This window comes from Rhea americana, unplaced genomic scaffold (genome assembly GCF_003343005.1).
Source record: "Rhea americana isolate MKP2758 unplaced genomic scaffold, rheAme1 scaffold_6, whole genome shotgun sequence".
NCBI lineage: Eukaryota > Metazoa > Chordata > Aves > Rheiformes > Rheidae > Rhea > Rhea americana.
The window spans coordinates 11205125-11220658 of record NW_028186756.1 but is presented as its reverse complement, the minus strand read 5'-3'; the positions used below and the strand labels follow the sequence as shown (position 1 = coordinate 11220658).

Here is a 15534-nt window from a genome sequence, read left to right as displayed (position 1 = left end):
AAAGCAGAGGTGGTCCAAGATCCTTACCTTTCAGTAATTTCAATGGGAATCAAGAGCTATGGACATATACAGATTTGGCTCATGACAAATGAAAAAAAACCACTTATAAACTTACGTTTATTAACTTACTGGTATTATTTCGTTCACTCTTATCCACACCGAACAAGTATTTCAAGAAAAAGAGATGGTTTCTTTAAACAGATAGCAACTTTATCGAGTCAAATCCATATCTTAACTTTTAATACTGTAGTTTTACCAGGAAGTTATTTGGCAGAGTTATCTTATTTGATCTGAAGCCCTTCTAAACTTAACTGCCACCTATAAGTAAAATCCACAGTATGTTCCTTTTATGTTTACTTTCAGGAAAAATGTTGACAAAGGTTTTCATCTGAATGGCATGAATCTCACACACATGCACGTACACATCCCTCTCCTCAGGGAACTTAAGCCTGCAGAAGTATACTGAAAATAGAAGAACAAAATAAAAAGTTCTCTAGATTTACAACACAAAGACATTCTTTCATTTACAGAGACCAAAATACAGCATCATTGTATCACTCTTACGAATTTTGCCATTAAAAATACAGTCTTAATGCAGAAAATTTACAATTTACATGCGCAAAAACATAACAGAATGAGTAATAATTTCATATAATTGAGTTCTTTCATTTTCAGTAGTAATTCTGTCACCATTCACAAATAACTTTCAGGGGCTGTCAGCCTAGGGGCAAATACTGCTGAAATGACTGTGACAGTAAGCCTTTGTCAGACCTTCATTCTTTGCAAGGTTTTGTAAAACTCAAAGAAGAGAAAGTTTGTGTTAAGCACTTAACTACCTCAGAGGATCATTTTTGCTCCGATATAATAAAAATTTATCCTTTTTGCATTGTTCTGAGAAAACAACTGAGCTACTATATTAAACTGTAGAAGTATGTGACATATGCAAGTGCAAGATGCCACTTCACTACATATTGGAAGATAACAAATAACACTGCATTTTCAGAGTAATAAATCTGGCACAGTCACTCAGAAGATGCAGAGAGTGCCAGTAAGTACTAAAAATAGTACTAGAGATGTTGTAGAGAGACTGGATTCTTAAAGTGATTAAAAATATATCTGTTTACCATGCTGATTAGGGAACGCTGAGGACAGACATATTTTCTGATGTTGGATTTATTTATAAGGAAGCCAAATTGCCTCCTTCCTCCACCAGTATTTCTGACTCTACTTATCTGAATCAGTAGAACAAAACCAGAAGAGATAAAAGGAAAAACATTTCCTTACCATAAGGTAGTAACTCTTGTTACTAAATCCTTTCAAAGCCAGCTCTCAAAAGAAATGTTATGTTATTGGAATGTATTGAAAGATTCATGAAATAAATAGTCACAACTTTCTATTTAGCAGATTCCCCAAAGCTCCTTCCCTGTGCATTGTTTGGGATCAAAAATCTTAAAATTGTGTATCAAATGTGCTTTTGATCTTGTAAGTAAACATATTCAAGAATATACTCCTTTCTATATATAAGAAAACCTAATTCCAATTAGATTTCTAATTCTGCTTACCAATGACTCATATAACCCAGGACTGGATCCTCTCAAAGTTCTTTCTTGAGGTCAATTCAATCACCCTAGAATGGATGCTCCCAATGTACACATGTATACATAGCACAGTGATATGAAAGTTAAATGGTGCATAGTGCAAAAAAAAAATCCCTTCATAATATGTATGCAAAGGAACTAGCCTGCTGCCTTCCTTTCCTTAGCTGAAAACAGCAACAGCTTTTGGGTAAATGAATATTATCACAACTACCAAATCCCAATGAGGCCCTACTAATGAATTAGAACTGAGAACTACCTCTAGACTTCTCATAACTACTCCACTAAGACAATAACCTCAAGTTAAAGACATATCGCAACTCCCATAGAACTATTCTTACTTTGAGACACTTGCTAACAAAGACGGTATTTCAGCCATATCCAGGTTAGAAACAGGAAAATGATCATAACAAAGCAGCCTCAGGGGATGATGACCCGATTCAATGAGAAGCTTAGCCTTCATATACTAAAAAGAATATGATGAATATGCCAAACCAAAAACCATTAAAAGGTCCAGCTGGGCATTGAATACATTTGCCAAGAATTCTGGATGATGTTGGCAGTTCATGGCTTAAATTACTTGTATTGTAATTTTTATGCATAAAAGACAACTATAGGATTGCTACAGAGATTAAAATAAATTCTAATAGAGAGCTAAGTAGTCCATACACTACAATAAACAGATTCATGTTCTGATATCTTATGACCAAAGCATCCTGGCGATTTATCTTGAACAAGTATTTCATTCCTGTGAAACAACAGATGGCGTGAAACTGATGTAAAGACGAAAAGTTCTATCAACCATTCATAGTCTATTTTGAAGACTGACTTTGGAATTAAGGTATTCACACTTGGTGCTAGCATTCTAAACAAAAATCAATTCACTAATGGAAAATACTTATACATAACTCCAGAATGCTATTTTTGAGATTACATGGGAAATAAAATAGGGAACAAAACTGAGAATACTATTTTGTTTATACATTTAAATGTACTACAACAAATAGGTTGGAAAAGTCCCTAAAGCAAATGAGGATGAAAATTATGTTGCTAGGGTTAAAAACGAAGAGAAAAACGTAATCTCAAAGAGAAAAAGCCATATAATATCTTCCATTCTGAAAAGCACAGAGGAACATCCTGACTCAAAAAATAAAAGTTTGCTTAATAACACAAAGAGGAAAAAAATTACAATAATTTGACTTTGGAACATCAGCAAAAACCAAAGTGATAATACACATGACATTAATGGAGCCAGCAATTATAGCACAATGTGAGAAAAATGTATTTCAATACTGACAGCTGATGACTCAGAATTCATTCCTTCTACCAATGTTTCTTTCCATTTCTTTAAAACTGTCTGAAATGCTCTTTGCTACATGTCCCAGCCTTAAAATCTCTATAGGGTCCAAGTATTCAGACCAATTATATTTTTAGGCTAAGGAATATAAATTACTTCATAATAAACCTTTCTTTCAGAAATAACCATACTAATGCAGTCAATTGCCATGATCCATAGCTGACATTAGAATTAAATCTATTCTTGAAAAGGTAGAAGAATGCTACTTTGGAATTACCTTTCTCTTCTCCTCATGCTTCCTTTTTTCAGGAAGAAAAATATTACATACTGTGTATTTTGGGAAAAATACCAAGGACTATTTTCCATCACTAACATTCAATGTTAAAAGCAGAAGTAAAAAGAAAAGTACATTATTACTCCATAAGCTTCTTTAATTGTATATTTTGAGGCCAAAAAAACCATCCAGCAATAATGGAAATTCTATTATTTTCAAAACATTTTAAGAACTAGAAATCATCATCTCAAAAAAAAAGAGGTCATGGAAAAGCAAGTTGGGATAGGCGAGAAATTTAGAAGTATTGTGAATATTATCTTTCTCCTTTACTTCTGCTCCTTCCTTGCTGAAAATTGTTTTGTTAGCAACTTCTTAATCATTTCATATGGATGTGTGAAAAGGTAAACACTCGTGAAATAATCTGGAAATGTGGAATAATAATAATAATAATATGGAATAACTTTGGGATTTGAATGCAGCCTGTGAAAAACATTATCTTAAGTTTTTCATGATAGACATCAAAAATATAAATAAAGGTTGTACTACTGCTTCCACTAGAATAACTTCGACTCCCTAGCAATAAGCTTTCGCAACAATACAGACCTATTAGTCAGTTTCTTTTAGAACATGTGGTAACTACGGTAAGAAAAAACATAATGATATTCAAACGTTTCATGAACGGATTATGATAGTTATTGACTCCTTTAGTAATAAGGTTCTTATTCAGTAACTAATGAGGTTAGCAGCTTACAATTCAAAGTAAGAAAGTGACCGAAAAACAACTACTGAATACATTGGTGATGACTACTACCTCAAGACATAAAAAAAGTCAATCTCCCTAACATAATTGACTAATAAATGGTCTGAAATTCAGAAATCTATGTGAGGACAGTCTTTAAAGATAAAAAAGCAAACAAAGAGGAACAGCTTAATTCACAGATACTGATACTGGACATATAAAAGTAATGTAGTAGCACAGTGGAGGAAACTCATGGTACTTTGAAAAGGCACCTGTTCTTTCCTTTGTGACATATAAAATACTTTAAAGACTGTTTACGGCTTAAGTTTTGAGACAGTATAAAGATTATAGCTGAAGTATAATTTGGCCTAAGTGCATTGTTAGCAACCTGCCAGAATAAAATACGTCCCATTTATAAAACTGCTGAAAATATACATACTGTCTAAGCCATAATGATTTCTTCTACTGCATCTGCAAAAAAAGATTTGAGAAGAAGCAATTTGTTAGAACAGTTTTCACCTATAAGCTTTGGAGAAAGACCACAGCCGGAAACATGTAAGCCGTATTAGACCTCTAAGTACTTGGGGAAGCTCTGATTTATACAAAAAGATAGGAGGGATGAGTTTTCAAGCAGCACAGGAAAGTGAGACAGACAGAAAGAAATCAGGTGTTTTTATCATAGGCAGAAATTAAGCTTTCAGGAAGAAGCTTATACATCACTCTTTAGACAGCTGCAAGATCAAGACATGTTCAGCTAGCTACAGATCCTTTTTACTGTTAGCTTTGGTAGCTTCAAAAAAAGGGAAGACAAACAGTTATTAACGAAAGAGCTATAAATACTACACCAGGACCACGCATTATGCAGTTACCTGCTTAAGGAGTTATCAATAACCGCAAAAGGAAAAACAGTTATTCATGAAATGGCAACTGATAACTGCATGGGGATTCTCAGACTTAACCTGTAAGTGAAAAAACACTAACACATTGCAACAAAATATACTAAAGCTGTTATGTTATCAAAAACTGTTAATAACTCATTGTGGTAAAGTACTACAACCATAAACGAACAAACTACTACTCACTGAAATAATGTACAGGTTACGTAAGTGTAACAGCAAAGCACTGGTAAGTTTATTTCATTTCATTTGTGGAAGTATTATTTTTTAGGAAAAAAATTAGACTGTCATGAGGAAAGCTAATGATAGGTAATATTTACAATTTCAATTTATGTTTTTCTTGTCAGTCTGTTTAAATGTAGGTCCCAGAAAAAGTCTGAAATACACTGAGACATATTTCTGCTAACCTAACTGAAGTTACTATTTCAAGCAGTGAAGTATCTATAAGCAAGAACTGCACATGCAACTGTGCCAACAACATACTCTGTATTGATGTCCAATTAACACCAGTTGTTTTCTGCTCACATCATGCAGAAAAGAAAAAACAGACACATTAGATAAAAAGAATATTTGCTTACCCTCTGAGATTAAGGAGGATTTCATGGCAAACATAACACAAGCAAAAATTAAAGACTCAGTGGAGCTTCTCCTGAAGTCAAATGAAGCTTTGATCAGGCAACTAGTAAACCTCAATTGTGGCTTCAGTTTTAACTTTCAGAGAGATCTTTCAAGTGATACTGGTTTGTTTTTTTCACCTCTAATAGGTTATAATATCTGTCTGTCCCAAATCCAAGAAAGCACATTTTAAAAACACCTATTCTCCAGGTAATCATCCCCAGTATCAAAACTTATACATTACAGTAAAAAACCCAAAAGGTTTTCTCTATACTTGCTTATTTGAAACCTTCAAAGACCTTCAGAAAGTTAAGTTAATGAGTGGGCTTACTTGAAAACACAAAGGACATGAAAAACCCCATTTCTGCTGCAGATTTTGTATCTGTAATTAATTCAGATACTGCTGAATTCAGAAATTTTGGCAACCTGGTATTTATTAAAAAAAAAAATAAGACAAGTTTGGAAAATGTCGGTTCAACATGAATTTACTGATTTTGAACGTGACACTTAGTATTCTTCTACAAATTTTCCTCTGAAGTGTACTATGTTGCAGTTCTATGTTAAACAAAGATGTAAAAATTAACCATTCAGATGAGAATAGTTCAGTGACACTACTTAACAATAACCCACACTTTTTGTGACTTTCACATTGCATTTGCAGTTTCAGTATCAATATTTTTTCAAGACTTTTTAAACATTACCAATACATACATTTTTGCACATAGATGCAAACTAAACTATGATTTTTATAGAGACACTGTTTTTACTGCTTTTACTGCGATTTATTGGAGAAAATATTATAGATTTTATAATTGGTGATTTCTTTCCATATAGATAAAACTGAAGTTTTTACTTAATGCATTCTGGAAAGTGTCTCAAGAAGGTAGAGCTGATTTTTAACTGTTGTTTATGTATTTGGTTTCAAGAGGACTGAATAAACAAATCCTTAGCCTGTTAAGCTCAGAAAGCATCACTGTATCTGTGTTAACTAACATACTGATCTGTCTGGACATCAGCAAAACTTAATATTCGTGTAAGATGATAGATGAACTGAAGATCTCCATTTGACAGATTTGTGCCTTCCAGCTTAAGTCTATCATCCTTTCCACATGGAGACATGCTAAGTCATACATTATTGCTTTATGACAGGTAGTGTGAAAATCAGAGCCTCGAATGCAGAAAGATACAAGAACTTGTCCCTCACCCTAACTCACTGAACTTCTCATGCCTAGAAGCAAGGCTTTCTCCTCCAGTCTTCAGTCAATCCCCTAAAGGGATGTTAGGATAATGGAACTTGACAGTTTTACAGTAAGGATGCCATAAACCACCCTAAAGAACCCTTGTATCAACCAAGAAGAAGCAATTACCTCAACTCTTCAGTCACTGAATGCAAACTACTACCAGTTAGTGGTGGAGTTTTTATCTACTTAGAAGCACTAGTTCACAGCTAGGAGGACACAAATCCCCTTCAAGAATAAAATCCTGTGAGTATTTCAGAATTACTCTGTTCATAAATGATCCTTAATTTGTTCAGATCTCTCTAGACAAATTACTATTGGTATAAAGAATATTTTTATTCTATTTGAAAACATTTCAGAAGGATCATATACTTTTTGATATTTCAGGTAATAAGAGGTTAATTGGGGGAGGGTGGGAAAAAAGGATTTTTTAAGACGACAGATATTGAACTACATCATAAACAAATTAAAAAATTTTTACAACACAAACATGATGTAGAATAATTTTGAGGTGAGTAAGGAAGCCATAACAAAGCATAGAGACAATTCTTTTGTTAATTTTCCAGTGTTCCTAAAGTTAAGTAACTGAAAAACAATGTGAAGTGAATATATTTTACTAAGCTTGCAAGGATAATGACATACCTAAGGGACTAAGCCTAAATCTACTCACAATTTTACATCTATTTACCATTCCTGCCAGAGCCCACCAAGTTCTTCTGTGATTACCAATAGAAAATAATATAAAAACAAAAGTTATTTGGTCCTTTTATACATTTGCAATGGATTAAAAAAAAAAGGAAAAAAAGAAGTCACAGCATTCACAGGGCATCATCCCTCAAGAGTCTGTGTTTCACTTTATAGGTTATTTGAGTTGATGTTTTTATCCACCCAGACAAAACTACCTGATCCAGGGAAGAGAAATAGTGGTAGGTAGCCAATTATTTTCATATAAATTGAAAGCTGGGAAAATGCTCTATTCCACTGTATTTGAATTATTTCTTTTTATTCCAACATAACTTTTATATCATAAGATAACATGAAAATTCTGTGCATCTTTGATATTAGGGTTTATTTCACATTAAGTATCTTTACAATACGCAATACCAGTGGTTTCTTTTCCACCCCCTTTTCTTTTCTCTCAGGAACAACATAACTGAGGTTACCTAAATATATCCTCTGCTGTAAGTCACTGAATCCATCCATTCTTTGAAGTATTTACCAAAAAACTTGCTGTGCAGAGCTGAGACCTAATTTATCAGCATTTGGAGAGGCCCACTACAAGTTTCTTATGGGAAGGTATCAGGGTATGAAATAATAATTTATGTCGGTCTACATGCAAAAGACAGACAAATATTTAGGAGTGGGCATTCAAGGAAGGATTTTGCACAGAAAAAGTTAAGAAATAAAATTAGTATCAGCTCTAACTATTAAACAGAAGCCAGACGAAAAAGAAAATTATTAAGTTGTAAAGATATATTTACTTTTCAATGATTAATTTCTAGAGTAGAAGACGTTTACTTACAAGGTTAACTCTAAGATCACTGCATCCCAGAGCTTATTAATTTACTGAAACTAACTGATCTCAGGCTTCCAAAAACCAAAAAGGCTTTTAAAGATGTCAGCTTTACAGAGTTGACATCTGGAACTCTGTGAAGCAGTACAAAAACCAATCTCAATTGAATCACATATTTGAGAGAAAGTGTTAGGAATTTGTGAATAGTTTTAGTGTTTTCAAAGCCCAATTTTTCAAAGAATTGAATTGATGAGGGGAGAAGCTGAACTTCCCCACAGTCCAAGACTGCAACTTTCAAATCTAGCCCAATTGCACAGTACATGACTGCTTCATGAGTAAAATAAATTAAACAGAACCAAAAATCCTTAAGTACTTAGAAGGTAAGCGCACCAACAGTGAATAGAAACATGCAATGGCACTTCAGCTTCTACAAATGGATATAAAAGGAGATAGGATAGGTTTATATGAACAAGGTCTGTTTTTGAAGTCCACAAGCTCAGTAGGTAGTGCTCATGAGTGTTTAAGGGACTCTTAGAATTCTTGTCAGCTCAGATGGCAATTAGCTACATGTCTGTGGAAAAGGCAGGGAAAAGATGTGGAAAAAAAGAGGTTTTGCTATAACATTAGGCAAATACATAAACCTTCTAGCACTGACAGGGAAAGATGTTTCAGTTCTGACCTACTCCCCACCACCACTGATGACATAGCAAAAAACCTGCTCAACATCATTCAAAAGATACGCTTGTCCATCCTAGAAAAACTCTTCCTGTGGGGTTTGTTAGACACTGAGCTAGGCAACCCGTCCTTCAACTGAGACTAGAAGTAGGTGTGCTGTGAGAAACAGAACAAGAATGCAGAATATGAGCCAAGCAGATAACTGTGGTGTCTGCTTGTGAGAAAATTGTATCAAGGGACATAACCAATCGCTTTAGTAGCTGGAGCGCATGCTTGTTGCTGTATACCCAATCACTGCGCTGTGTATGTCTTGTGCACAACTCGTGCTTGCTGTATCGATATATATATTTTGCTTTCTGATATGGATAAACGTCTTCGGATCAGAACCTATCAGCAGTCCGTGCAATCAATCCCTTCATCTTCCTACTAAAGGACAGTTAAAAGATGCCTCAGAAAAACATGTATGACTGCGTATTTATTAAATTCTACACACTAGAAGGTGGCCTCAGAGCTCGGCTGAAGTACACCTCCAAAGCAGTGTCTCCTAAATCTGCTTTAGAACTCCTCAATCTATTTCCTCCCCCATGCATGTTGGCATGCAGAACAAGTGAGAAGATGCAGTACTGTTCTGAAAATATATTAAGTATATTCCATATGAGCCATTACAATGAAGGTGTAAGTTAACTTGTCCTTCAAAGTTATGCTGGATAAATCCCTAGGCTAATTCAATTAAGGTACTCAGATGTTCCCCTTCCCCTGGATCCATGCAAGTAAACACTCATAATCTACATCTCAGGGGGGAGAGAGTAGTCAAATGCCTTTTTTTAGTCACACATTTTTTCACCTTCTATATGAGCACTGTCAAATCCAAAATCTGATTTTAATAAACACAGTATTTCTCAGAAAATAAGTACTATTACTACTGCCTAAGTACTCTTACTACTAGGCCAGCAATATACAAGTATGTAACTGATTTTTGGTTTAGTGTCAGTGAATTTTTTTTGGGGGGGAGGGGGGGAGGGCAGGAGAGGAGATCAGTGACTAATTAGATTTTATCTTACGACAAAAAGGTAAAATTAAATAATTACTGTGATTGCTGTATCAGCAAGTCAAGAAAACTTCCTATCTCAATCAAATATAGTCCTGGATTTATACAAGACTGTAAAATGAAAATTCCAGGGATTTTAAACAGTTTTAACATTTGAGCCATTCATCCTTTATACAATTAATTACTTGGTGGGTTACTATATACTTACAAAGGGTTTTTGATACATGAAAGTAAGAATTTTGAGCTTAAATAATCCTATTAAGTGTCAAACTAATTTTCAGTAAGACCCAACAATATTAATGAATGTTTATTTACAAGTGAAAAGAGCTCAGCGTTGCCTGTTTTCTCACAGAAGGTGGATGTTAGTAACAACCACCATGGCTTTCTGCAACTTGTTTAAAGAGATAGGATACTACTGCCTTGTCCTTTCATGCTGCTGGAACCTACACAGAAGAATCATCCACATGAATTTCAGGAGCACTATCTTCAGCTGTGGCATGCTCTCCCATTCAAGCATGGTTTGAGAGTAAAAATAAGGGTCACTAGCCAAAGGGTTTCTTTGGGGATCTATACCTTCCTGTTTCAGAGAGTTCCAAACTAGAATCATTTCTTCAGCTTTCACTTGAAAGAATGAAAGCATTGAAAAAAAACAAACAAAAATACCTGTAGGTTTAAGCAGCTGATGTTTGGACACCACAGAAAATCTGGTGAGCACTTCAGTTAAGATAATATAAAATTAGTTATAAAGTTAGTTCCAAAGTGGGTAGGCCTCCACAAATTCTGTCTGTGTCATTGTGCACTGTGTTCACATGGACATCAACCATCTTTCCTCTCTAACATATGGGTTGTGGAATTGATAAATTGTATCAGAAGGAAAGGGAAGGCTTATACTAAAAGACATCACAAGAGATGATTTACAGTAACAAGAGGTAACCTTCCTCATCAGACGCAAAACTGGCATGTTGTGAGTCTAAGAAACTATTTTGTCAGAATACAAAGGTATTAACTGACAGCTACAAAAAGATTATAGTATTATTCTAGAAGGAATCAATCAGCTGCTTCTGATGATAGGTAAATACAGGAATATTACAGTAAGAGTAATGAAACTACAGTAACAACACCAATCCTGTCACATGTTAGAACAACCACCTATTAGCACACAGGCCTGTAGGACTGCTCTTATTGAAAAACAGAATTCTCTGCTCCCATGAAAGCACAGTCATGCTTTCACTCTAGTCCACTTCTAGCAGGATATAGTTGCAGACATGTAAGGTGCCTGACTGACAAAAGATACTGAAAAAAATCAGTAAAAAGACTTCAATTTAGACCAGGCATTCAGATGAATTGATGTGGGTATGTAAGTGTGACTCTCCACTACAGTGCTCTGAGTTGGAACACTGTTCAAAAACTGCTCTGGAACAGCTCCCCTTATTAACATCTAACAGCAAACTGAAGAAATGCTTCACGTGAAAACCTTATAGCCATAGCAGTGGCCTCCGACACCTGCAAATTTTAAGTGTATTAATCAGATTATAGTTCATGGTAGTTTGTCTTTAACATATATAAACAAACATATATAAAATATTTCTAAATACATGTGTGTAATATCAATGTATTGTTGTTTATGTATATTTAAATATAAAAATACTAAAACAGTGTAACCAATCACAGCATTCAACACTGCAACTGCACAGCCAGACAAAATGCATAAACATTTTACATAAGAATATACGCAAAAAGATTACCCACATCAAAGACACAAACAAAGACCTGGAGACCTATGTAGCTGCACGTAAGAGGCAACCAAATGACAGAAGAACAAAACAGGCATAAAGCAGCAAATAGGCAGGGAATCCTATCTAATACATAAGACACAAGACTAGCAAAACCAAGAACAAGCTACACTGGGAAAAGATGGATCTCCCTTTCAGGAGGAAGGAAGAGAAACATAAAACACTAAGGATGATCAAGAAAGGATGGAGAAAAAAGACGACAGCTCCACTTTATTTTCCACTTGTCATAAAAAAGAGCTCTCAAGACTGATCACATTGCTCCTGGCAGCAAAAGTCAAAGATCCTAGCCATCAGTGCTCACTATAGGACATCAGCTCTCTGGCACTCTATACTCACAGCTAATTTACGGTATGACTGTTGAAGACTAAGAGCTTTGCAGTATTTAGTGGTAATAACCAATAATGTGTGAGAACCAACTATCATCATGAAATATGCTGTTAACAAATTAACTTAGTAAGGTCTTGTTTTAAAGTTTAAAACCGGCTCAATTTATCAGTTTTCTAAATACTGCCATCACAGCAATCTCTAATTCCCTGAGGTAATATACACGCACATACACATATATTCAGTCGCAAAAATTTGAAATCTGCAGCTCAGATGGCTCAAGTTGTGAAAAAAAATATTCTACTCATTGGTGAACTGATATCACAGTGGCCTCCAAGGTACATGAGAATATTGAGACTACAAACGATTTTTTTTTCGAGGATCAGGTTGCTAAAGGCATTAATGCTGGATCTAGAGTTGTGATTTGTGAAATATTCAGTCACCTCTTTCTTTAAACGAAAAGTAATGCCAGATGATTTGGCTATTAATAAAATGAATTTCATAGGTAGCTGACAGTTGACGAAATGGCTCTTGCTAATTCTTTCCCATTTTGCAGCACAGCCACATAGCAATGTGACAACTACCTGAGGAAAAAAAAAAAACACAGAAAAGTGCATTTTTACACTTTTCCTGTGTTCTGAAAAGCTTGCTGAAGCTTATACACACCCATGCACACGAATATATATATATATACTTCTTCTAATATATATTTTAACCTCATGCCTACTTGGACTCAGAAGTACAATCAGTTGGACCTCACACTCTCTGAAATCTTCCTCTCTCCCATAGCAAACAAGATCCATTCATCTATAGCTTTTAAAAATATGTGTTTTTAATATATATTTTAATATATTATTATATTTCAATATATATTTTTCTGCTCTTATTTTCATGCTGTTACTATTATCAATTTAGTATCCTGCTATCTGTTGCCCAGATTCTTAGTTAAAATGTCAAACAAAGATGACTTTGCATGCTACTGGACATTCCACTATCTAAAACACCACATAGGTCTATCTATTCGCAATGCAACCTAGGAATTTAAAACTTTATTATAAGTTTATTATAATACCATCTCTTCTTTTCCTCTCTATCACTAGTGATTAAGGCACCAAGAAATATAGGCAGCCTGTATACATTACATATTCTTGTAGTCAATGACGTGAATGTCAAATAATTTTGAGCAGGAGACTAACAGACAGTTTGCGCAGCAAACAGGAGAAGGCGGCATTTTCAACCTCTCATACACTAATCTAACAATTTAGGATGCATTTCTTCCTTGTTCTAAACTCTCTGCTTAAGAGAATCATATGAAAGTAACCCTTTACTTTGGAATCACCTTATCAATGTCAAATTATTTCTATCTATAACCAATTGTCTCTTACATACCTTTTTCTGCTATTTTCACATTTACATGTTATTCCTTTTTCCCCCCTAACTGCATGCATTTTTTGCCATTTGTTAGGGTAAAAGAAGCTGAAATATGAAATATCTGCTTCTTAAAAGCCATTGGCATTGCTATCATTGCCTTTGTGCATCTCTTTGAATGTCTCTCAGTTTATATCTGCCAAAATTCACAGAGTTACTTCAACAAATGGACTCTTCTCTGTTCTGGAATAGCTCATCAGTATCAATACACATTGCCTCAGAATCACCTGGGCTAAGTTTTACTGTTCCAATCTAATAGTCATGCAAGCAGGAGACATCGACCCCCAGCAAAATATTTTTATACTGAAGTCTGTCATGTTGCTGGTGGTGAGACCACCAACCAACTTAATAGTCCAAGAAGACTGATAGCCTAAGTGTGTATCACTTGGAATGCTGGAGGATGTCTATTAATGCAGACGTGTGTTTCCTCATGCTGTTACACAGACAGATGTATAAATATATAAGCAGCTTTCCACAAAGTGAAGATATGACATACTGTAATGCACCTTGGTATGTAGGTTAACATTTCAGGATAGGTATTTACAACGTACCACTACTATGGTACACAGCTTCCTATTTTTAATGGGCTGGTGAGGGCTGACAACATTTGTGGGTTGGCACTAACACAAAGACACACAGAAATACAAAAGAATGGAAGAAACCCACCTTAAGGAGTTCATAATGCTGAATACCATTCACACCAATGTCAGGATCAATGGCAGAGGGAACAGAATAGCGAGAGTTAATTGCTGTGTTTTCAGGGATAGAGATGTTAATAACTGTTGAGGGGAAGAGAGGTGCATTGTCATTTATATCCTCTATTAGGAATCTGATCTTGACCAGTCTGAAGACTTCATCAGGCAAGACAGCAACCTCCACCTCATAAAAGCAGCGGTTCTCACTGAAGATGCCAGAACACAGTTTCTCCCGGTCTATCCGGTTTGAAGTAGTGAATATCTCACCAGTGTTTTCCTCCACCCGAATTAATGGTACATCCCCAGTCTTATACACAAGCTTGAATTGAAGTGGTGAGGAAAGGGGCACATCTGGATCCAGTGTTAAGTTAAGATCTTTCAGCAAATTGCCAATCAGGACATTTTCAGGCAGTTCTTCCCGCACGGTGTAATTCTTCTCCTGTGCGCCAGACTGAAATATAATACAGGCTAATAAGACTGCCAAGAGGTAGGTTCCAAACAGCAAGTCCATCTCCAGAATGACTAACGAATATTCGTGTAGAAGACCAAGAGTAACTGAAAAAAAAAAAAGAAAGAAACTTTAAAAATTGCAGAATATTGTGTTCTTAAAATGATGGAAAGAGAATCTTAGCCATAACAAATAACCCAAACTGCTGCAAAACCTAAATTAGTAAAATGATATTTTACTTGACAATTCTTTATAAAATCTCTTACACATTGCTTTAATTAAACCTTCTCACTGAACAGAGGTAAGAATCTTAGAACTGGATCACAATGAACGAGCATATTAATAAGTACACATAAAGAATGCTTTTTCCATGGGATTTTCCTTTGCTACTCAAGAAAAATCCTTCTTTGAACCTGCTGCCATGTTGTCTTTGATTTCTTCCTCTTGTCTCCAAAGAAAGAGGTGGGTAAGAAATTTGCAAGCATTCATCTGCTGAGAACCAGATCTTTTCATATTTCTCACTAAGAGCTGGCAAATCAGGAACACTTGTCTTTCTTTATTTTCTATCAAGTTTTACACTGACCAAATTACGTAACAATAAGAAAAGCTGGGTATTTTTGAATACAGAAACTTACAAAGGCAAGAAAATCTGATCTAAATGGGGGGGGGGGGTGTATTGAACTTCAGCCAATGGGTGGAAACTCCATCTAACATAGCTATGGACATAAAAACAACAGTCCTCTTTAGAAGGACAAGAACGGACCCAATCCTTGGATATAAACAGAAATACTACTATTCAATTCACTGAATTTTGGACTATATGTCTAAATGCGTAAGAGCAGTGGACAAATTCCAACACAGAAGGACAACAGCTGAACATCTCAAGTTTTCAATCCAGAACTAAAGATAACAGATTTTTCCTAGCAACAAGAATAAACTTGTAATAGTCTCAGTTC

The 15534-nt window shown here is 35.1% G+C and overlaps 1 protein-coding gene across 2 annotated transcripts in view; it reads right to left on the bottom strand.

The window, feature by feature from the left end:
• PCDH11X (protocadherin 11 X-linked) overlaps window positions 1–15534 on the bottom strand; it is a 512224-nt gene that overhangs the window by 446097 nt on the left and 50593 nt on the right. For both annotated transcript variants that reach the window (XM_085319603.1, XM_085319604.1), the window contains exon 2: window positions 14102–14685. In XM_085319603.1, coding sequence (XP_085175729.1) covers window positions 14102–14641 — 540 coding nt within the window. In that variant the 5' untranslated portion in view covers window positions 14642–14685. The remainder of the gene's footprint in view (window positions 1–14101; window positions 14686–15534) is intronic.